The 16804-nt window shown below is 49.0% G+C and overlaps 1 protein-coding gene across 1 annotated transcript in view; it reads left to right on the forward strand.

The window, feature by feature from the left end:
- Nucleotides 1–1089: 1089 nt before the first annotated feature.
- The window catches only part of LOC138489039 (5-hydroxytryptamine receptor 5A-like), a 724752-nt gene continuing 709037 nt past the window's right edge, over nt 1090–16804 (forward strand). Inside the window, exon 1 of the mRNA XM_069616591.1 lies at nt 1090–5902. Within this exon, the coding sequence (XP_069472692.1) occupies nt 5186–5902 (717 nt within the window). The 5' untranslated portion in view covers nt 1090–5185. The remainder of the gene's footprint in view (nt 5903–16804) is intronic.

Below are 16804 nucleotides of genomic sequence, written 5' to 3' on the forward strand. Positions count from 1 at the left end.
ATTATACTAATAAGTATTACTGTTTACTTGTTAAATTCTCACTACCAATGTTTTGCTGTATGACCTGTACAGCTCTCCATTGACCCTGAGCTAGGTTTTCCTTTTAAAAATACATAATAATAATCGTATGTGATATATTTTGTGATCAATAGCTATAATGATAATGATGTGTTATTTATATAGCGCATTAATCCAAAGCGCTTTACAGAGCACATATTTACATACAATATCACCCAACCGAAATTGGTACTCATTTATCGACTTCAGAAGGATGAAAGGCTCAGTTGGCCTTGCCGGGATTCGAAACTGCGACTGCAGATCACGCTCAAATCGCAGCGGCGAGTGCTCAACACGCTGAGCTATCTTACCGGCACAATAATGACACAAATAATATTACGTTTTAATAAAGTGCTTCCTGCCGGATACCTCAGTTTCTATGTGTTGCAATAACTTGTAATAGTTATTAGACAATGCAGTGGATCACCCTACCTTCTCACCTGAAACAGCAGATCTGGCGTCTAGCTGGACAGTGTGTGCAGGCAGGGCACCCACCCTGGGCGATACGCCCTCCCCCACTACTCCTCACCCGCGTGAGCGCTATCTTATTAGCACTGTCACTGAAATCACAAGAGAAGAGAGGAGTGGTCAGGGGCGTTGCTAGGGGGGGGCTAAGGGGGCTATAGCCCCTGATCTTTTGGTTGTAGCCCCGGATAGAATCTCAGGATCTACAGCCAAAAGACTAGCTAGCCCCCAGTCCCTAAAGTTCTGACATCAGCGTAGCCCCGGGTCTTTTCCAGACCTAGCAACTCCCCTGGGAGTGGTCTTGCTTTTTTCGGAGTCACAAATACACCCCGAAGTTGTAGACCAACAGACCCCTCAGTACAAGCAGTGAATTGCCAGACAGGTTCCACAGCCCCCGAAAGGCTGCGAATCAGAGGTCCTCATTAGCCCCTAGAACTGAAGCGGCGCCTCGCTTATAATGAGGCCAATTCATCCTGCGTCTATTAAGCTAAGCAAATTAGCAACTGTTTCTGGTGCATTACAAAAAGGTCACTCGGCACAGCAGTGCACGCGAGTAGTGTGCATGTCTCTGTCACCTAGGCGCCAAGACTCCGAACCAATCACAGCTGCGCTGGAGCCGAGCGGATATTGCAATATCACAGGGGTCGAACACGACGCTCCGTAAGATACTCGGCTGGCAAAACAATACCTGCTATGAATCGATGGCGTGCTCCTGCCTCCTGCTGAAAAACAGGTTAATGGGCGGGCACCTCGAGTTCCCTCCGCCTGCCTCACCCATACAGCAGCAGCGTCGAGTCCATGGGTCTTCAAAAAAGGCTTTATTCGCAAATTAGCAATTCCAGGTGTCCAATAATTTGCCAATACGGTATAGCACCGCAGTCGCACTTTTTTTCGTTTCCTGGCGCTGCAAATAATACGAGCTTCGATTCCAGCGCCATGAGGTCATGTGAAAGACAGCGAGGCGCTTTATAACTAGCAACTTAATGTCATTTAACTTACTGAAGAGTGATGAGGTTGGGCTCTGGTTGATGCTGGCGGCGCCATGGGACAGGCTCGCTGATCCCTGCTACCTCGCCCCTGCCCTGGCTCCAGTGCCAGTCCGCTTCCCGGTGCAATGCCTCCACTGAACGGGAAGGTAGCGGAGCGAGCATCGGCTCGCCCCTCGCCGGCAGAGGGTGGGAACCGTCTAATAGTGGCCCGCTTGAGCTGCCTCTATGAGCGTGAACGCCCGTCACCTCGCGCATCCGACACGGGCTCCCTTTCTGCAGATCCGGGACCCCGAGAGCCCCTGCCTGCCAGGATCTCTTGAACAGAGCGCCCGTGAATCAGAATCGACCGGCACTACAAGGGCGGACCCCCGCGAAAGTAGCGAGCCTTGACGGAAGCGCACAGCCTGCACGGGTATCACACGAGGGCGAGGAGGACAGGCGTATCCCAGCCCTACACCGTGGACCGGCCCCCGAAGCGGGCGAGGACCGACAGCAGAGGACAGACGGAACTCTGCTGCGCTAAGAAGGCACGGCATCCGGAGTGTGCGAGGACCGGCACTGGGAAAGAAGTCTTGCCTTGCATACCTGTGGACAGACGTAGCATCAGGAGCCCGTATGTTCGGGGGGAGGTGGAGGGGCGGGGGTATGCACGTCAGCCGACGAGGTGTTCAGCCTTAGCATGACTGCGGTGTGGGGGTCTGTCTAGCACCCAGAAGATGCATCTGGGTTCGCCTTGAGTGTCGGCACTCGCAAGCTTCCACTTGCTGCACCGTGCAGACCAGTATCAGAGGGTAGCAGAACTGTGGGGACTAGCACCGGCAACTGTCTGCATCGTGGGGACCCGCACCTTGAATTGTGTGCATCGTGGGGACCCGCACCTGGAACTGTGTGCATCGTGGGGACCCGCACCTGGAACTGTGTGCATCGTGGGCACCCGCACCTGGAACTTTCTGCATAGTGGGGTCCAGCACCCGGACTGTGTGCATCGTGAAGAACCGCACCTGAAGCTGTTTACAGGTGGGGACCAGCACATGGAACTTTCTGCATTGTGGGTCCAGCACCCGGAACTTTCTGCATTGTGGGGTCCAGCACCCAGAACTGCGTGCATCGCGGGGACTACCACCCAGCGTCTGGATGAGAGAGGAGCATTTCTTTGGCTGCGATGAACGTTGATGTAATCACTGACTGGGTAAATTGACTGTATTGAGGGGAACAGGAGCGTAGGCAGAGAAAGCCTATCCTAACCACTGCGATGATCAGGGCTGGGCAACAGGGAGCTCTTAGCTTGGCTGCACTGCCTGGAGGGAGATGTAGCCTTCCTTACACGTGGACCTGTCAGGTCAGCTTCCGAAGTGGGGCCACCCCATGAGAATAACACATGTGGAAGGAAGGGTCAGTCTTAACTCTATGTAGACACCGAGGGAAGCCCTGCGATGGCTGCACTGACCCGTTTGGAGAATTAGACCCTGAACAGAACAGAGCCTCAACTTAGCTACAGTACCAGGCCATTAACTACCCATATCTCGGTCCCTTTGGAGGATTTGGGTCAGAGGGTGGTGAACGGTGTCCGGATCAGCAACAGGGCCTACAGAAGCCTGAGCTTGGCTGTGGTTTGGGGAGAGTTGCCAGTGTAGGAATCGCTTGTACATAGCTTGCAATGCGAGAGAGCGAACTCCCGGGTGGGAACTCAGCCATGAGTAGATGACTGCACCCAGGTCAGCCTTTTATAAAGAGTTAAACCATAACTCTGCAGGAGTAAGAGGACGTGGACCCAGGCTAGAGGGGTCCCAAAATATAATAGGTGTGCATGGGAAGAATAAGGTGAAGCGGAAAGTTATAGCCTGCGGTTTTGGGACTGTACCTGTGGGGGAGGGGATACATTGTGGTAGCCAGAGATAGAAGACAATGACATGGACACAGGGGTCTTGCAGTTTGACACAGCATCAGCACCTTGGAACGAATGTAAAAAGAGTAAACATTCGGTTGGAAATTGACTACATGTCAGGACCTTGGTATGAATGTAAAAAGAGTAAACATTAGGTTGGAAATTGACTACAGTGTCAGGACCTTAACTCACCCGACTGGCGAAGAGTTCTATTTTGATTGCAACACACTGACCAGCAGGGTGAAGGAGCAAAGCGTTAGCACAGTATAGATCATGTTTCCAGAGTAGGAAGGCCAACATTGTCTTTCCACTTTAGTTGATGTGCTGGATCAGAGCCATGGCCACAATGATGGTACCTATGCCTGGAAGCTTCCCCCTGCGGCTGTAATTCAGAGAACAGCTTCTAAGAAAGCACATGTCCCATTACTGCGCCGCAGGGTGAGTCACGAATGGGAGAATCTGGATTTGGACTCTTGCATAAGGTTCAGCAGCTGAAGAAAGGACATGCTTTCTTGAGCAACATCTTTAGGCCAGCGCCCCGGCATGGACGCTCTAGCGTGGCTGCCATGTGAGGTCAAGTTCATGAAGAAGGATGAGCTCCAGGCGAACTCCTCCTGGGAGTATACACTAGAATAAATGGCACACGAAGGCAAGTGCGCAAAGAAAGAGACTCTAGGTGGACTCTTCCATTGGAGCCAACACCCAGAGAACAGCTTGCATCCCATGTGAGCACAAGCACATGAGGAAGGAGGCTGTAGGTTGTCTGTCGCACTGAGGTGAACACCTAGGAAACAACCCTCTAGCTTAAATGCCCTGTGAGCACAAGTATCAGAGGAGAGACAGTCTACTGTGACTCTCCAGTTGAGGCCAGGTCCTAGAGAAAGACAGTCCCAGCTCGACCTCCATTTGAGGACAAGAGGATAGGCTGCAATTTGACTCTCCAGTTGAGGCTACGACCCGGGGAAGGACACTCTAGCTTGACTCCCATGTGAGGAAAAGTATACGAGGAGAGACGCTATAGGTTGTCTTTCCCATTGAGGCCAGAACAAGGGAAGAGCAGTTCAGCGTGAGTCCCATGTGAGGACAAGCATATCAGCAAAGAGGCTGGAGTATGTCTCTTCCATTGAGGTAACAATCTGGGGAAGGACAATCTCGCTTCACCCGCCATCTGAGAAAAAGTATCAGAGGACAGACACAGGCTGCAGTATGACTCTGAAGTTGAGGGCAGCGATTGGGGAAGTGCACTCAAGCTCCACTGCTACGCGTGGACAAATATCGGAGGAGAGATGGTCTACACCGAGTCTCCCACTGAGGCCAGGGCCTGGGGAAGCGCAGTCCAGCGTTAGCTTCATGGGAGGACGAGTACATTAGGAAAGAGGCTGCAGTCTGGCTCTCCGATTGAGGCCTGAAGAAGAACCGTCTAGCTTGATTATCACAAGGGGTTGAACACTGCGGCGTCCATGCTTGTTTTGCATTTTACTAATTTGAGCAGGAGCACTGCAGCTTGACCACCACGGTGGGTTCCGCACTTTCAGACAGATATGCCATTTTGAATGTGATGCACGTAGGGCAATAGTGAATGATAGCCAATGTCCACCAACATCATGTCTGGGTTCAGAGATCCTGGCTTAACGTGTGTCTGGTGTTGTGACAAGAAATGGCCAACCAATGCTAATATGTAGGCTTTTATATCCATGGGAAATACAATCAAATGCAGCTATGTTAGGCACCATCTGGGTGACATCCCCACCGACCCGCTGCCCTGTAGAGGTCTAATGTGTTCAAAGCTATGGCCACGGCTGTGGACGGCATCAATGTGTCTGTAGTCGGGGGGAATCACAGCTCAGAGGGCAATGTCCTGAAAAGGGACAATTTCTCCATCTTCAGCATCCTCATCCTCACACTGCTGGTCATCCTCATCATTGCCACCTTCCTCTGGAACCTGCTCATCTTAGTCACCATCCTGAGGGTGAAGACCTTTCACCGGGTGCCCCACAATCTGGTCGCCTCTACGGCAGTGTCGGACGTGATGGTGGCGGCGCTGGTCATGCCGCTGAGCCTGGTGAATGAGCTGTCAGGCAGGCGGTGGCTGCTGGGCCGCCTCCTCTGTCACGTTTGGATCTCCTTTGACGTGTTGTGCTGCACGGCCAGCATCTGGAACGTAACAGCTATTGCTCTAGACCGCTACTGGTCTATCACCCGGCATCTGGAGTACACCCTGAAGACCCGTAAGCGCATCTCCAACATCATGATCGGCCTCACCTGGGCGCTCTCTGCAGTTATCTCCCTCTCCCCGCTCTTCGGGTGGGGGGAGGCCTACATCCCAGACCAAGAGAACTGCCATGTCAGCCAGGAACCCTCCTATGCCATCTTCTCCACCTTCGGAGCCTTTTACCTCCCTCTGTGCGTGGTACTCTTTGTGTACTGGAAAATCTACAAGGCAGCTAAATTCCGGATAGGGGGGCGCAGGAGAAATGCAGTCATGCCACTACCTGAAATAGTACAGGTAAGGGGGTCTAAGAAAGGGGTGCACGTGGGCTGACTGTTGACTCCCTGAGCAGAATACTATTGCGACCAGAGGTTTCCTGTAAATGTGCATAACCACACACCTTATGAATTGCAGTGTTAATGCTGTGCTAGGTCACAGGTTTTCCAGTATTTCAACTTATGTGCAACAGGTGTAGCACAACCTAGGAATTCATTTCTGCAGGATTACAGGTGAGATTTTGAAGTGGGGGTATTGTGCTCCCCATCATTTCAATTTGTGAGTAACCCGATTTTCTTGGGTGGTAAAAAAGTAATTCCCAGTCCCAATAGAGACATTGTTTATGTGAATACAAATACATTTAACTCCAAAGCAGGTAACGCGGTATCGTTTTATTATCCTTACTTCTTTACACCGAGTAATTCAGGCAAATGAAAAGTTGCATTTTTGCATTAAAGGTCCCCTTGTGTCCAGACTGCAATAATAGCAGAACTCATCTGCTGATTAAAACATATCCATGGAGCTGAGTGGGTGGCACCAGAGTGGGGCGGGGTGTTGGCGAGACGGGGTGGTGGGGGGTTCTATGTTTGCTGTTTCCTATTTTCTATTGGGGGCATTTTTACTCCGTTCATGTTATGGGGGGCGGGGGTATGTGCATGTCTTTAAAAAGTAAACATAGCTGGCAAGCTTGGTTCCAAATCTCTAGCAATGAACTCTGTGCATCTTATTGTTGCTCTGTGGGGCCACAGGGCCATTTCAGGTCACTAATTGCAAATATGCTCCACTGGATCCAGCTGCTGGCATTCTGATATTTCAACATCTAATGAACGGTTCTGGGTCATTTGGTCGAAAAAAAATGGTTGACAGGACAAATGGTCAACACCAAAAGGTCAACAGGTCAAATGGTCGAATTTTATTTGTTTGGTTTTTTCACATTTTTTTTTTTGGGGTGGGGGGGCCCTTGAACCCCCTTTTTTTGCTTAAAACCCCTTTTTTCCCTAAACGAAAACATAAAAAATATATACATAAATAAAAAAAAAAATTCAACCATTTGACCTGTCGACCAAATTGTGTAGACCATTTGTCCTGTCGACCATTTGTCTGTTGACCATTTGACTGGACACCCTAATGAACTCCTTTGGCGATAATACTAATAGAGTCTAGGTGCACCTTGAACCTGGTTACAAAATCCCTAGTGTGTCTTTTGGTTTCGGATGGTTTTTTTATCTAACCAGCAGACTGAAAAATGAGTGGGGAAAAAACGGGGGCAAAGCCCACATTACCACGAGCCGAAACTGAATTCATTCTAAACAATGTGTAATTGATCCACTACAATTTCCACTGAGGATTGTTGATAACTAAAGACAAAGACCTCCCACCATAAGGCAACCAACAGCAATGGCAATCATTTGAAAGCACTACAGAAACCCCAAGAACACGCACCACCTTTTCACTAACCCACAATTTCTCTCCACCTTACTCACCACACACAAACACAAACCAGCCACTCACACACAACTTTAAAACCAGCTTTTGGAAAGCCAATAGTTTGGGCTTTTACTGCTGTTCTTTGTATTCTAGGCCCCAGGGTGCAAGGAGGAGGGTGCAAAGTTTCATAGGAGGATGCGGAAAGGGATGCCGATGTGCAAGAGAAGGGGAATATTGAAAGAGAGGAAGCCATTGAGAGAGGGTGCCAGTGGTGATGAGCGAGAGAGGGAGGATAAGAGAAAGAGCAAGGTCTGAGAGGAAGCCATTGAGAGTTGGTGGCAGTGGTGATGAGCGAGAGAGGGAGGATAAAAGAAAGAGCAAGGTGTGAGAGGAAGCCATTGAGAGTTGGTGGCAGTGGTGATGAGCGAGAGAGGGAGGATAAGAGAAAAAGCAAGGTGTGAGAGGAAGCCATTGAGAGAGGGTGCCAGTGGTGATGAGGAGAGAGGGAGGATAAGAGAAAGAGCAGGGTGTGAGAGGAAGCCATTGAGAGTTCGTGCCAGTGGTGATGAGCGAGAGAGAGGGGATAAGAGAAAGAGCAAGGTGTGAGGGGAAGCCATTGAGAGAGGGTGCCAGTGGTGATGAGCGAGAGAGGGAGGATAAAAGAAAGAGCAAGGTGTGAGAGGAAGCCATTGAGAGTTGGTGCCAATGGTGATGAGCGAGAGAGGGAGGATAAGAGATAGAGCAAGGTGTGAAAGGGAGCCATTGAGAGTTGGTGCCAGTGGTGATGAGCGAGAGAGGGAGGATAAGAGAAAGAGCAGGGTGTGAAAGGGAAGCCATTGAGAGTTGGTGCCAGTGGTGATGAGCGAGAGAGTAAGGATAAGAGAAAGAGCAAGGCGTGAGAGGAAGCCATTGAGAGAGGGTGCCAGTGGTGATGAGCGAGAGAGTGAGGATAAGAGAAAGAGCAAGGCGTGAGAGGAAGCCATTGAGAGAGGGTGCCAGTGGTGATGAGCGAGAGAGTGAGGATAAGAGAAAGAGCAAGGCGTGAGAGGAAGCCATTGAGAGAGGGTGCCAGTGATGATGAGCGAGAGAGGGAGGATAAGAGAAAGAGCAAGGCGTGAGAGGAAGCCATTGAGAGAGGGTGCCAGTGGTGATGAGCGAGAGAGGGAGGATAAGAGAAAGAGCAGGGTGTGAAAGGGAGCCATTGAGAGTTGGTGCCGGTGGTGATGAGCGAGAGAGGGAGGATAAGAGAAAGAGCAAGGTGTGAGAGGAAGCCACTGAGCGAGGGTGCCAGTGGTGATGAGCGAGAGAGTAAGGATAAGAGAAAGAGCAAGGTGTGAGAGGAAGCCATTGAGAGAAGGTGCTAGTGGTGATGAGCGAGAGTGGGAGGATAAAAGAAAGAGCAAGGTGTGAGAGGAAGCCATTGAGAGAGGGTGCCAGTGGTGATGAGCGAGAGAGGGAGGATAAGAGAAAAAGCAAGGTGTGAGAGGAAGCCATTGAGAGAGGGTGCCAGTGGTGATGAGCGAGAGAGTGAGGGTAAGAGATAGAGCAAGGTGTGAAGGGAAGCATGAGAGAAAACATAAGGGATGCAAGCAAAGGTGAGAGTTTGAGAAGATGGAATACGGGTACAAGAGGGGATGTCTTCAAGGGTGCCAGTGTGAGAGGGGGAATAATGGTGTGTAGAGGAAGGGTGCAAAGTGAGTGACAGTGCAAACAGAGAGTGAGTGACAGCAGAAGGATCGAGAACATGATAGCACACAGCTAGAGGGTGTGACAGCGCAGAGAGAGAGTTTGACAGTGCACACAGAGTGGCATCGTACAGAGAGATTGTGACAATGCAGAGAGTGACAGCACAGAGAGCAAGAGAGAGTGACAATGCAGAAAAAGAGAGTGACTGAGCTGCCCATTCCACATCTCACCACCTCAGGAGCAGGAGCTCCCCAGCGATGCGGCAGGCTGCAGGAGCAGCCTCCCCCCCTTGCATTGAATCCAGGATGCAGAGGTAGGCCACAAGCATATTACCAGCTGCTGCGTGCCCCTCGTGCAAAATCTCGATCTTCTACCCAAAAATCCTGAAACCGGCATGAGAAGCCGTTCCTTGCACATCTATCGTGCCATCTAGATTCGTTTTTACCCAGATGCCAATATTGCAGGAAAATTACTACTGCCACCATTGGAACACACAAGGTGCTCCAAATTCCAAGATGGCCACCGCCACCAAGGCACCTTGTCCTCTCCTTGGTCTGCCTCCCCTTAGCTCGTAGCCTCGAGCTGATTGGCCAGGTATCTTTCAAACATGCCACGATTCGCCGGCAGGGGAGAGAGCCGGCCCATGAAGTAACGCTCGTGAGAGAAGGCTCTGACTGAGCTGACCAAGCACTACCGGCGCCAGGCGACGCCTCTATGCCCAAATCGCCACTACTCATCTCGTCTCCAGTGCCCTGCCTGATTTTCTTCCAGTAGTGCCTGTCTACCTGCAACGCAAGGTAATCCTGCAACAAGCACCACCGCTAATGTACTTTGACTTTGACACAGCGCTTTGCTTTGTGTCTTCAATGCATACCAGAGCCTGTTACCAACATGCTATACCTGTATAAATTGCACTGCACTGACCCCAACGTGTTCTACCCAATTTGATGCAAACTTCAGGATAACTGTATAGCCCTATCCTGCCGCGCCTCATATCTCGAAACAGAGTCTGGCTGCCTACACCGGTACTAGACTAGTGCAGCTGCATTGCCTATACTCGCTGTGCCTACAATTGTAATAGTGACTGTTTTTGCCCTCACCTGCTGCTAGCGTAACTGCATTGCCAAAATTCGTTGTGCCGTATACTTGAAATTGTGATTGCTTGCCTACACGTGGTACTTGACTAGTGCATTTGCATTGCTTACATCAGCATGCCCCCTAATTGAAATTGAGATTGTATGCCTACACTTGGTACCAGACTAGCGCCTTAGTTGGCGGCAGTGGGGCTGTTTAGCCCTTTCCTGCCACGCCTCACAATTTGAAATCGAGATGTCTGCCCAGACCCGGCATTGGACTAGTGCTTCTGCACTGCTTAACCCGTTGGGCCTCATAATTGATATTGAGATTGTTTTATCTACACTTGTTACTAGACTAGCGCACCTGCATCACAAAATTCGCTGTGCCTTAATTGAAATTGAGACTGTTTGCCCACACCTATTGCTAGCGCATTTGCATTGCCTATATTCATGTGCCTCATAACTGAAATTGAGACTATCTGCCTACACTTGTTGCTTGACTAGTGCTCCCACCATTTGCGCATTTGCACTGTGCCCACCTCCCATCCAACTGTGGTAATGTCTCCATGCCTGTCCACCTTAAGGTCTTTCCTCCCCTTATTACAAGTACCATTTTTAGTGTGGGTATCCACCTGGACGTTCTACCTCTCATCAATATACCTAGCTGCATCTAGCACCTTGCATAATACATCTATGGCCCCCACCTACAGATCTACTGACATGTATCCAAATACTGTACCTCAAAACCACAACATCTATCTTAATGCCCCGGCACTATGACTAGACCATTTTGCAAAAAAACCTACACCGAACCAACCTTGTCCCACCGCCCTAAGAAAGATAAGATTAGGCTCTAGACTTTCGGGCAAGAAGGGTCACCCTATGTACCCAAGCTTACATTCGAAAACCCCGACGCTTAGCCCACACCCTTCTACACCTACCCCACCTACGCCCATTGCCTTCAGACTAACCTTGCTTCAATCCGCAACGTCGGCCTGATCAAGGCTGCCCTGATCAACGCAAGGTCCATTGCTGCCCACGCTCTGGACATTGCTGATCTTATCAAGACTCAGGAACTTGACCTTATCGGCATCTCTGAGACCTGGCTACACGCCGCTTCCGGACCTGCACTCTCCCTGGCTATCCCCCCTGATGATTCCATCATCAGATGCGACCGTACCTCCAGAGGCGGCGGAACTGCATTTATCTTCAGAAACACTCTAGGACTTAGATCGTTCCCGAGCATTAAGGTGGATTCCGCAGAGCTACTCTCTGTCAAACTCCAACTTTCAGCCAACCAAACAGTCACTATCCATCTAATATACAGACCCCCTGGTCCTCCTTCAACCTTCATAGATGACATCTCCGCTGTAGTACTTGATAAAGCAAAAGCTAACTCTCAAACTATCATTCTCGGTGACCTAATCTAGGCCACCAAGACCCCAATGATTCCACGGCCCTCGACCTCGCCAACACCCTAACAGATCTTGGATTCTCACACCATATACAGGAACCCACCCACATCAAAGGGCGCTCCCTTGACTGGCTCAGTGACACCAACTGCAATATCTGCGTACTTTCGAACGCCCCTTGCATTTGGTCGGATCACCATATTATCACCTTCAGTATTGATTCTGCCTCCTTACCCTCGTCTCCTGTCGCCCCTGCCACACTTACCAGAAATAAAAAGAACATAACCACAGCAAAACTACTTCCCCTTATTCTTCCCACCCTTAACATGGCTCCTGACTCGTGCTCGGACCCTACCATCCTCGCCGACATGTACAACCAGTCAGTGCTAGCAGCCATCGACTCCATTGCCCCACTTAAACTCAGGAGACCTAAACAATGCGCGCACCTTAACTCATGGTTCACTCCCCAGCTGAGAGTGTTACGCAAAGAGAAACGTATGGCAGAGTCACGCTGGAAAAGCCAACCTTCTGACACCCACAAGGACAGCCTTCTGCTTGCTACTCTTAACTATAAAGATGCCTTACTCCAGGCAAAAAAAGATTCCTACATCACCCGTATTGTGTCAGCCAAGTCTAACACCAAGGAACTTTTCAAAATACTTAAGGAACTTGAGACACCTGCAGCCCCCCCTGACTCCTGTACTAAAGACAGCACCTGGTGCACCAATATTCAGACATCACTCCTGGGTAAAATTGCCACCCTCCAAACCAAAATTAGAGAAAAACAAAACGCTCTACAGTCTGACCAACCTCAGACCATACCTGTACTTAATACTCACCAAGCCAATCCCGATCATAAACCCTTCTCCTTCTCCCCGCTCACCACCCTTGAAGTAGAAGGAATCATAAACAACCTCAAACCATCCAATTGCCAAGGCGACCCATGCCCGGCACCCATCATCAAGGAAGCATCTCATGACTTAGCCCCTTTCATCACAGCATCCATAAATGCCTCTTTTAAGACGGGTATAGTCCCAGATAACCTAAAAGATGCGTGGGTTATACCACTTCTCAAAAAACCCTCGCTTGACCCCAACATCCCAACCAATTTTAGACCAATCACCACGGTCCCGTTCCTGCTTAAGATCTTGGATCGTGCACAGGGGAGTTGCTAGGTCTGGAAAAGACCCGGGGCTATGCTGATGTTGGAACTGTTGGGACTGGGGGCTAGCTAGTCTTTTGGCTGTAGCTCCTGAGATTCTATCCGGGGCTACAAACAAAAGATCAGGGGCTATAGCCCCTATAGCCCCCCCTAGCAACGCCTCTGATCGTGCAGCCTACCTGCAGATTCAAGATTACCTCGAATCCAACAATCTTCTAGGGATAAAACAATCTGGATTCCGTCCTAAACATGGCACGGAATCAGCTCTGATTGATCTAAAAGCTCAGATGGACACACTAAAGGACAATGGGAAGTTAGCCCTACTCCTTCTCCTTGACCTCTCTGCGGCCTTCAATTTGGTCAACCACCAAATACTATGCCAACATCTTAAATCTGCAGCCCACTTCTCTGACTCTGCTAATGCTTGGATCCACTCATTCCTGAGTAACAGATCCATGAGGGTCTTCTCACCTACAGCATCGGCAGACCCCTCTCCCATTCATTGTGGCGTTCCTCAAGGCTCTTATGTGTCCCCTACGTTGTACAACGTATTTACCAAGCCACTCTTTGATGTGCTTGACTATCTGGGTGTATCCTACACCAACTACTCGGGCGACACCCAGATACTCATCCCTATCACAGGTGACTACACAGCCGACACTAAAGCCCTGAATGATGTTTACCTGGTCATCGAGGCCTGGATGGCACATCACGAACTTTGTCTTAACGACGATAAGACTGAGCTCTTACTACTAGGATCAACCCTCCGCCTTAACAAATTAGATCAAATCTACAAGTCTTTCACCATAGACGGCAATGTTATCAAGGTTTCCAAAGACACGAAAACCTTAGGCGTCTATCTCGACTCCACGCTTTCCTTGAACAGACAAACAAATGCAGTAAGGGCTGCCTCAGCTTACACCTGTAAGCTCATCACCACATGTAGGCCATTTCTAAACACCATCAACTGCATCACCCTCGCTAGAACACTCATTATGGCCAAAATCGACTATTGTAGTGCTCTCTACCTAGGGACTAGTCAATCCAACCTCAATAAATTACAAACTGTGCAAAATAATGCCATAAGGTCAGCCTTAAACATCCCTAGACGATCTCATATCTCCACCGTCAGATCTGACTTACGATGGCTCCCGGTAAAACAAAGAATTGTCTTGAAACCACTAGCCTTAACCCACAAATGTCTGAATAACAACGCCCCACCCTACCTCTCTGCTCGCCTTACACTTCACTCCTCCACTCGACCTACTAGATCAGCACAAACTCATAGCCTCATCTTGCCCAGATTCAAGCGCCAAAAAGCGGGTGGCGTAAGTTTCCCTGTCCTTGCCTCCAAACTGTGGAACACGTTTCCTACCCCTATTAGAACTGAACCGTCGTTCCAAACCTTCAAGAACAACACTAAAACCTGGCTGCTCTCACATGATTTATGAATCCCCTCACTCTGGCGTTGCTTCTAGTTTAATACTGATTCTGTGTATATACACTCTTATTGCACTTGTATTTCAATTAGCCAATGTTACTTCTCTGTACATTTTCTGTATATTTGTGTAAAGATATTGTGTATTTACTGATTATTGTAACCTGTTGTCAAGATTATGCGCCCGGTTGCCCCTGGGCCTGGTTTGCGCTTTATAAATAAACTAAACTTCAAACTTCAAACAGTGCACAGAGAGTAACATTGCGGGGAGAGAGACGGTGCACAGAGAAATATAGCACACAGAGAGTAAGTGACAGCGCACAGAGAGAGAGAGAGAAAGTGGCATCACAGAGAGAGAGAGGGAGGAAGCGAGAGAGTGACATCACACAGAGATTGTGAGTGACAGAGCACAGCGCCTGCACACAGAGAGTGCACAGTGAGAGTCAGTGTAGTGAGAGCTTGACAGGGCATAAAGAGAAAGTGTGTTAGCGTCCACTATATACAAAGCTCTGGTGCACTGAATGGCTGGTGAGACTACATCACTGCCTGTCAAATCAAGCGATATGCGACAGAGGGAGATCCAATGCAACATTAATTCAATTCTAGGTGACGTCATTGGGGGACAGAGGAGCCTGGGGGTATACTAGAATCATTACATCTGGCCCATTGTTAGGGCGTCCTTTGATACAGTGTGAATTTAATCATGTATAAGGACTCGAATGTGTGCAGTAAAATCAGAGTGAGATTACATATGTTTTACACTTCCACCTCTGGATACATATGAACAATTTATTTTCAAATACACTGCCCTGTGGAGTGCGGAGTAAGCCAAAATAACCCTAAACATTACAAACTGCACGCTCCTGTCATTTCCTGCACAGATGCCTTGTTAGTAGCCACACTCCTGTCATTTCCTGCACAGATGCCTTGTTAGTACTAGTTTCCTGCACACATGCTTTGTTAGTAGCCATACTCCTGTCATTTCCTGCACAGATGCTTTGTTAGTACTAGTTTCCTGCACACATGCTTTGTTAGTAGCCACACTCCTGTCATTTCCTGCACACATGCTTTGTTAGTAGCCACACTCCTGTCATTTCCTGCACACATGCTTTGTTAGTAGCCACACTCCTGTCATTTCCTGCACACATGCTTTGTTAGTAGCCACACTCCTGTCATTTCCTGCACACATGCTTTGTTAGTAGCCACACTCCTGTCATTTCCTGCACACATGCTTTGTTAGTAGCCACACTCCTGTCATTTCCTGCACACATGCTTTGTCAGCAGCCCCATTTTGCGGGAAATAGACCAGCTATCCATCGGCAGCAGTGCCATTTAATTCCGCGCTTCCCGACCTCAGGCGCGTTCCTTAATTCTTATGATAAACCCGGTGTGCTCTCCTGTGGTTTAACACAGTAGGAGTGACCATGACTTCCGAGCTTTGTCTCCATGCTCTGTCCCTGAAATAAGAACAAACCCTGGTACTGAGCTCATCCTCGGTAAAAAGCGCGACCTTCTGAATGAAAAGTCCATCTCACTCATAACAGAGTGACTGTTTAACTGGGCTCACTGTATGTGTCGTCCAATTGGCAGCCAGTAAAGTGCAACTATTATCTTCCTCTTTCAACAGCAACAACTTTACTACAATGGTAAATAAACGATCTAGACACTGTTCTCTGCCTGAAACAGACTCGTTCTCTTGCCTCTCGCTGCGTGCTGTCTCTGCTGGGCACACGCCCACGCACGCTAAATGCGTGGGCTAAACAGAGATTAGGGCACAGGGAGCTCATTCCTAAGCAAAATGCAACGACAAGCAGACAGAAGGCCACGCTCGCACTTTATTTCGTTTTTTATTTTATTTTGAAAAGCAACATTGCTTTCTTGATTTTTTTTAACCTTTATTTATTGATTGTGCATCACGTCACAGCTACAACACATATTCAGTAGTAACCAGTATACAATTCAGATGGGTATTTCATGTGCACATCACGGCTCTCTAATTTAACAAAACCAAATTACGTTCTGGTGGGGCTATCTTCATCTGACAGCATATCACACAGATATATTCTAAACAGCGTCCAAATGTCTTTCGGCCTATTTGTTCTGGGTAACATCATCTCATACTGTTCCTCACATTCATTTACATAGGTGAGTTCTCGGAGAAAGCGGTCCGTACGTGGTGAAAGTGGGCTTTTCCAGAGTATGCACCTCTTAGCTACAGCACATGTAACATTGAATAACATCCCAGTGTGAGACCCCTGCACACCAAACAATGGGTGGGCATCCTGGCAAACAGCCCCTTCATCCCGGGCTCTTCATCATAAAGGCTGAAAAGTTCTGCTTGTTAACTGGCTATGCGGGGCTTAGCGCTGCCATTTGCAAAAACATCTTTGGAATATGTTTCTCTTCGTGCCCTGACGCCACTTGGCTACGCATGGTTATGGCCAGTTCAAAGGCATCGTGTTTGCAGTTTAGGCTCTCAAAGCTGCAAGTAGAATGCAATTCTATTAGGCTCCTTGCGCAGGTTCCTAGATCAGGCCGGCCGGCCCCTAAGGGAATCCCAACACGTGCACTTCATAAAAAAACAAACTCCCTAATCCGGTCTCCGCAGGATCCAACGTCTACCCAATATAACACGATTTCAGCTTCATATAAATGAAATGTAGTGACCTGCGCTACCCCTCACTCACAAACATCGGAAGAGCCTCTTTCATGTCCCTGCTA

This window comes from Ambystoma mexicanum, chromosome 9 (assembly GCF_040938575.1).
Source record: "Ambystoma mexicanum isolate Mex_15411 chromosome 9, UKY_AmexF1_1, whole genome shotgun sequence".
NCBI lineage: Eukaryota > Metazoa > Chordata > Amphibia > Caudata > Ambystomatidae > Ambystoma > Ambystoma mexicanum.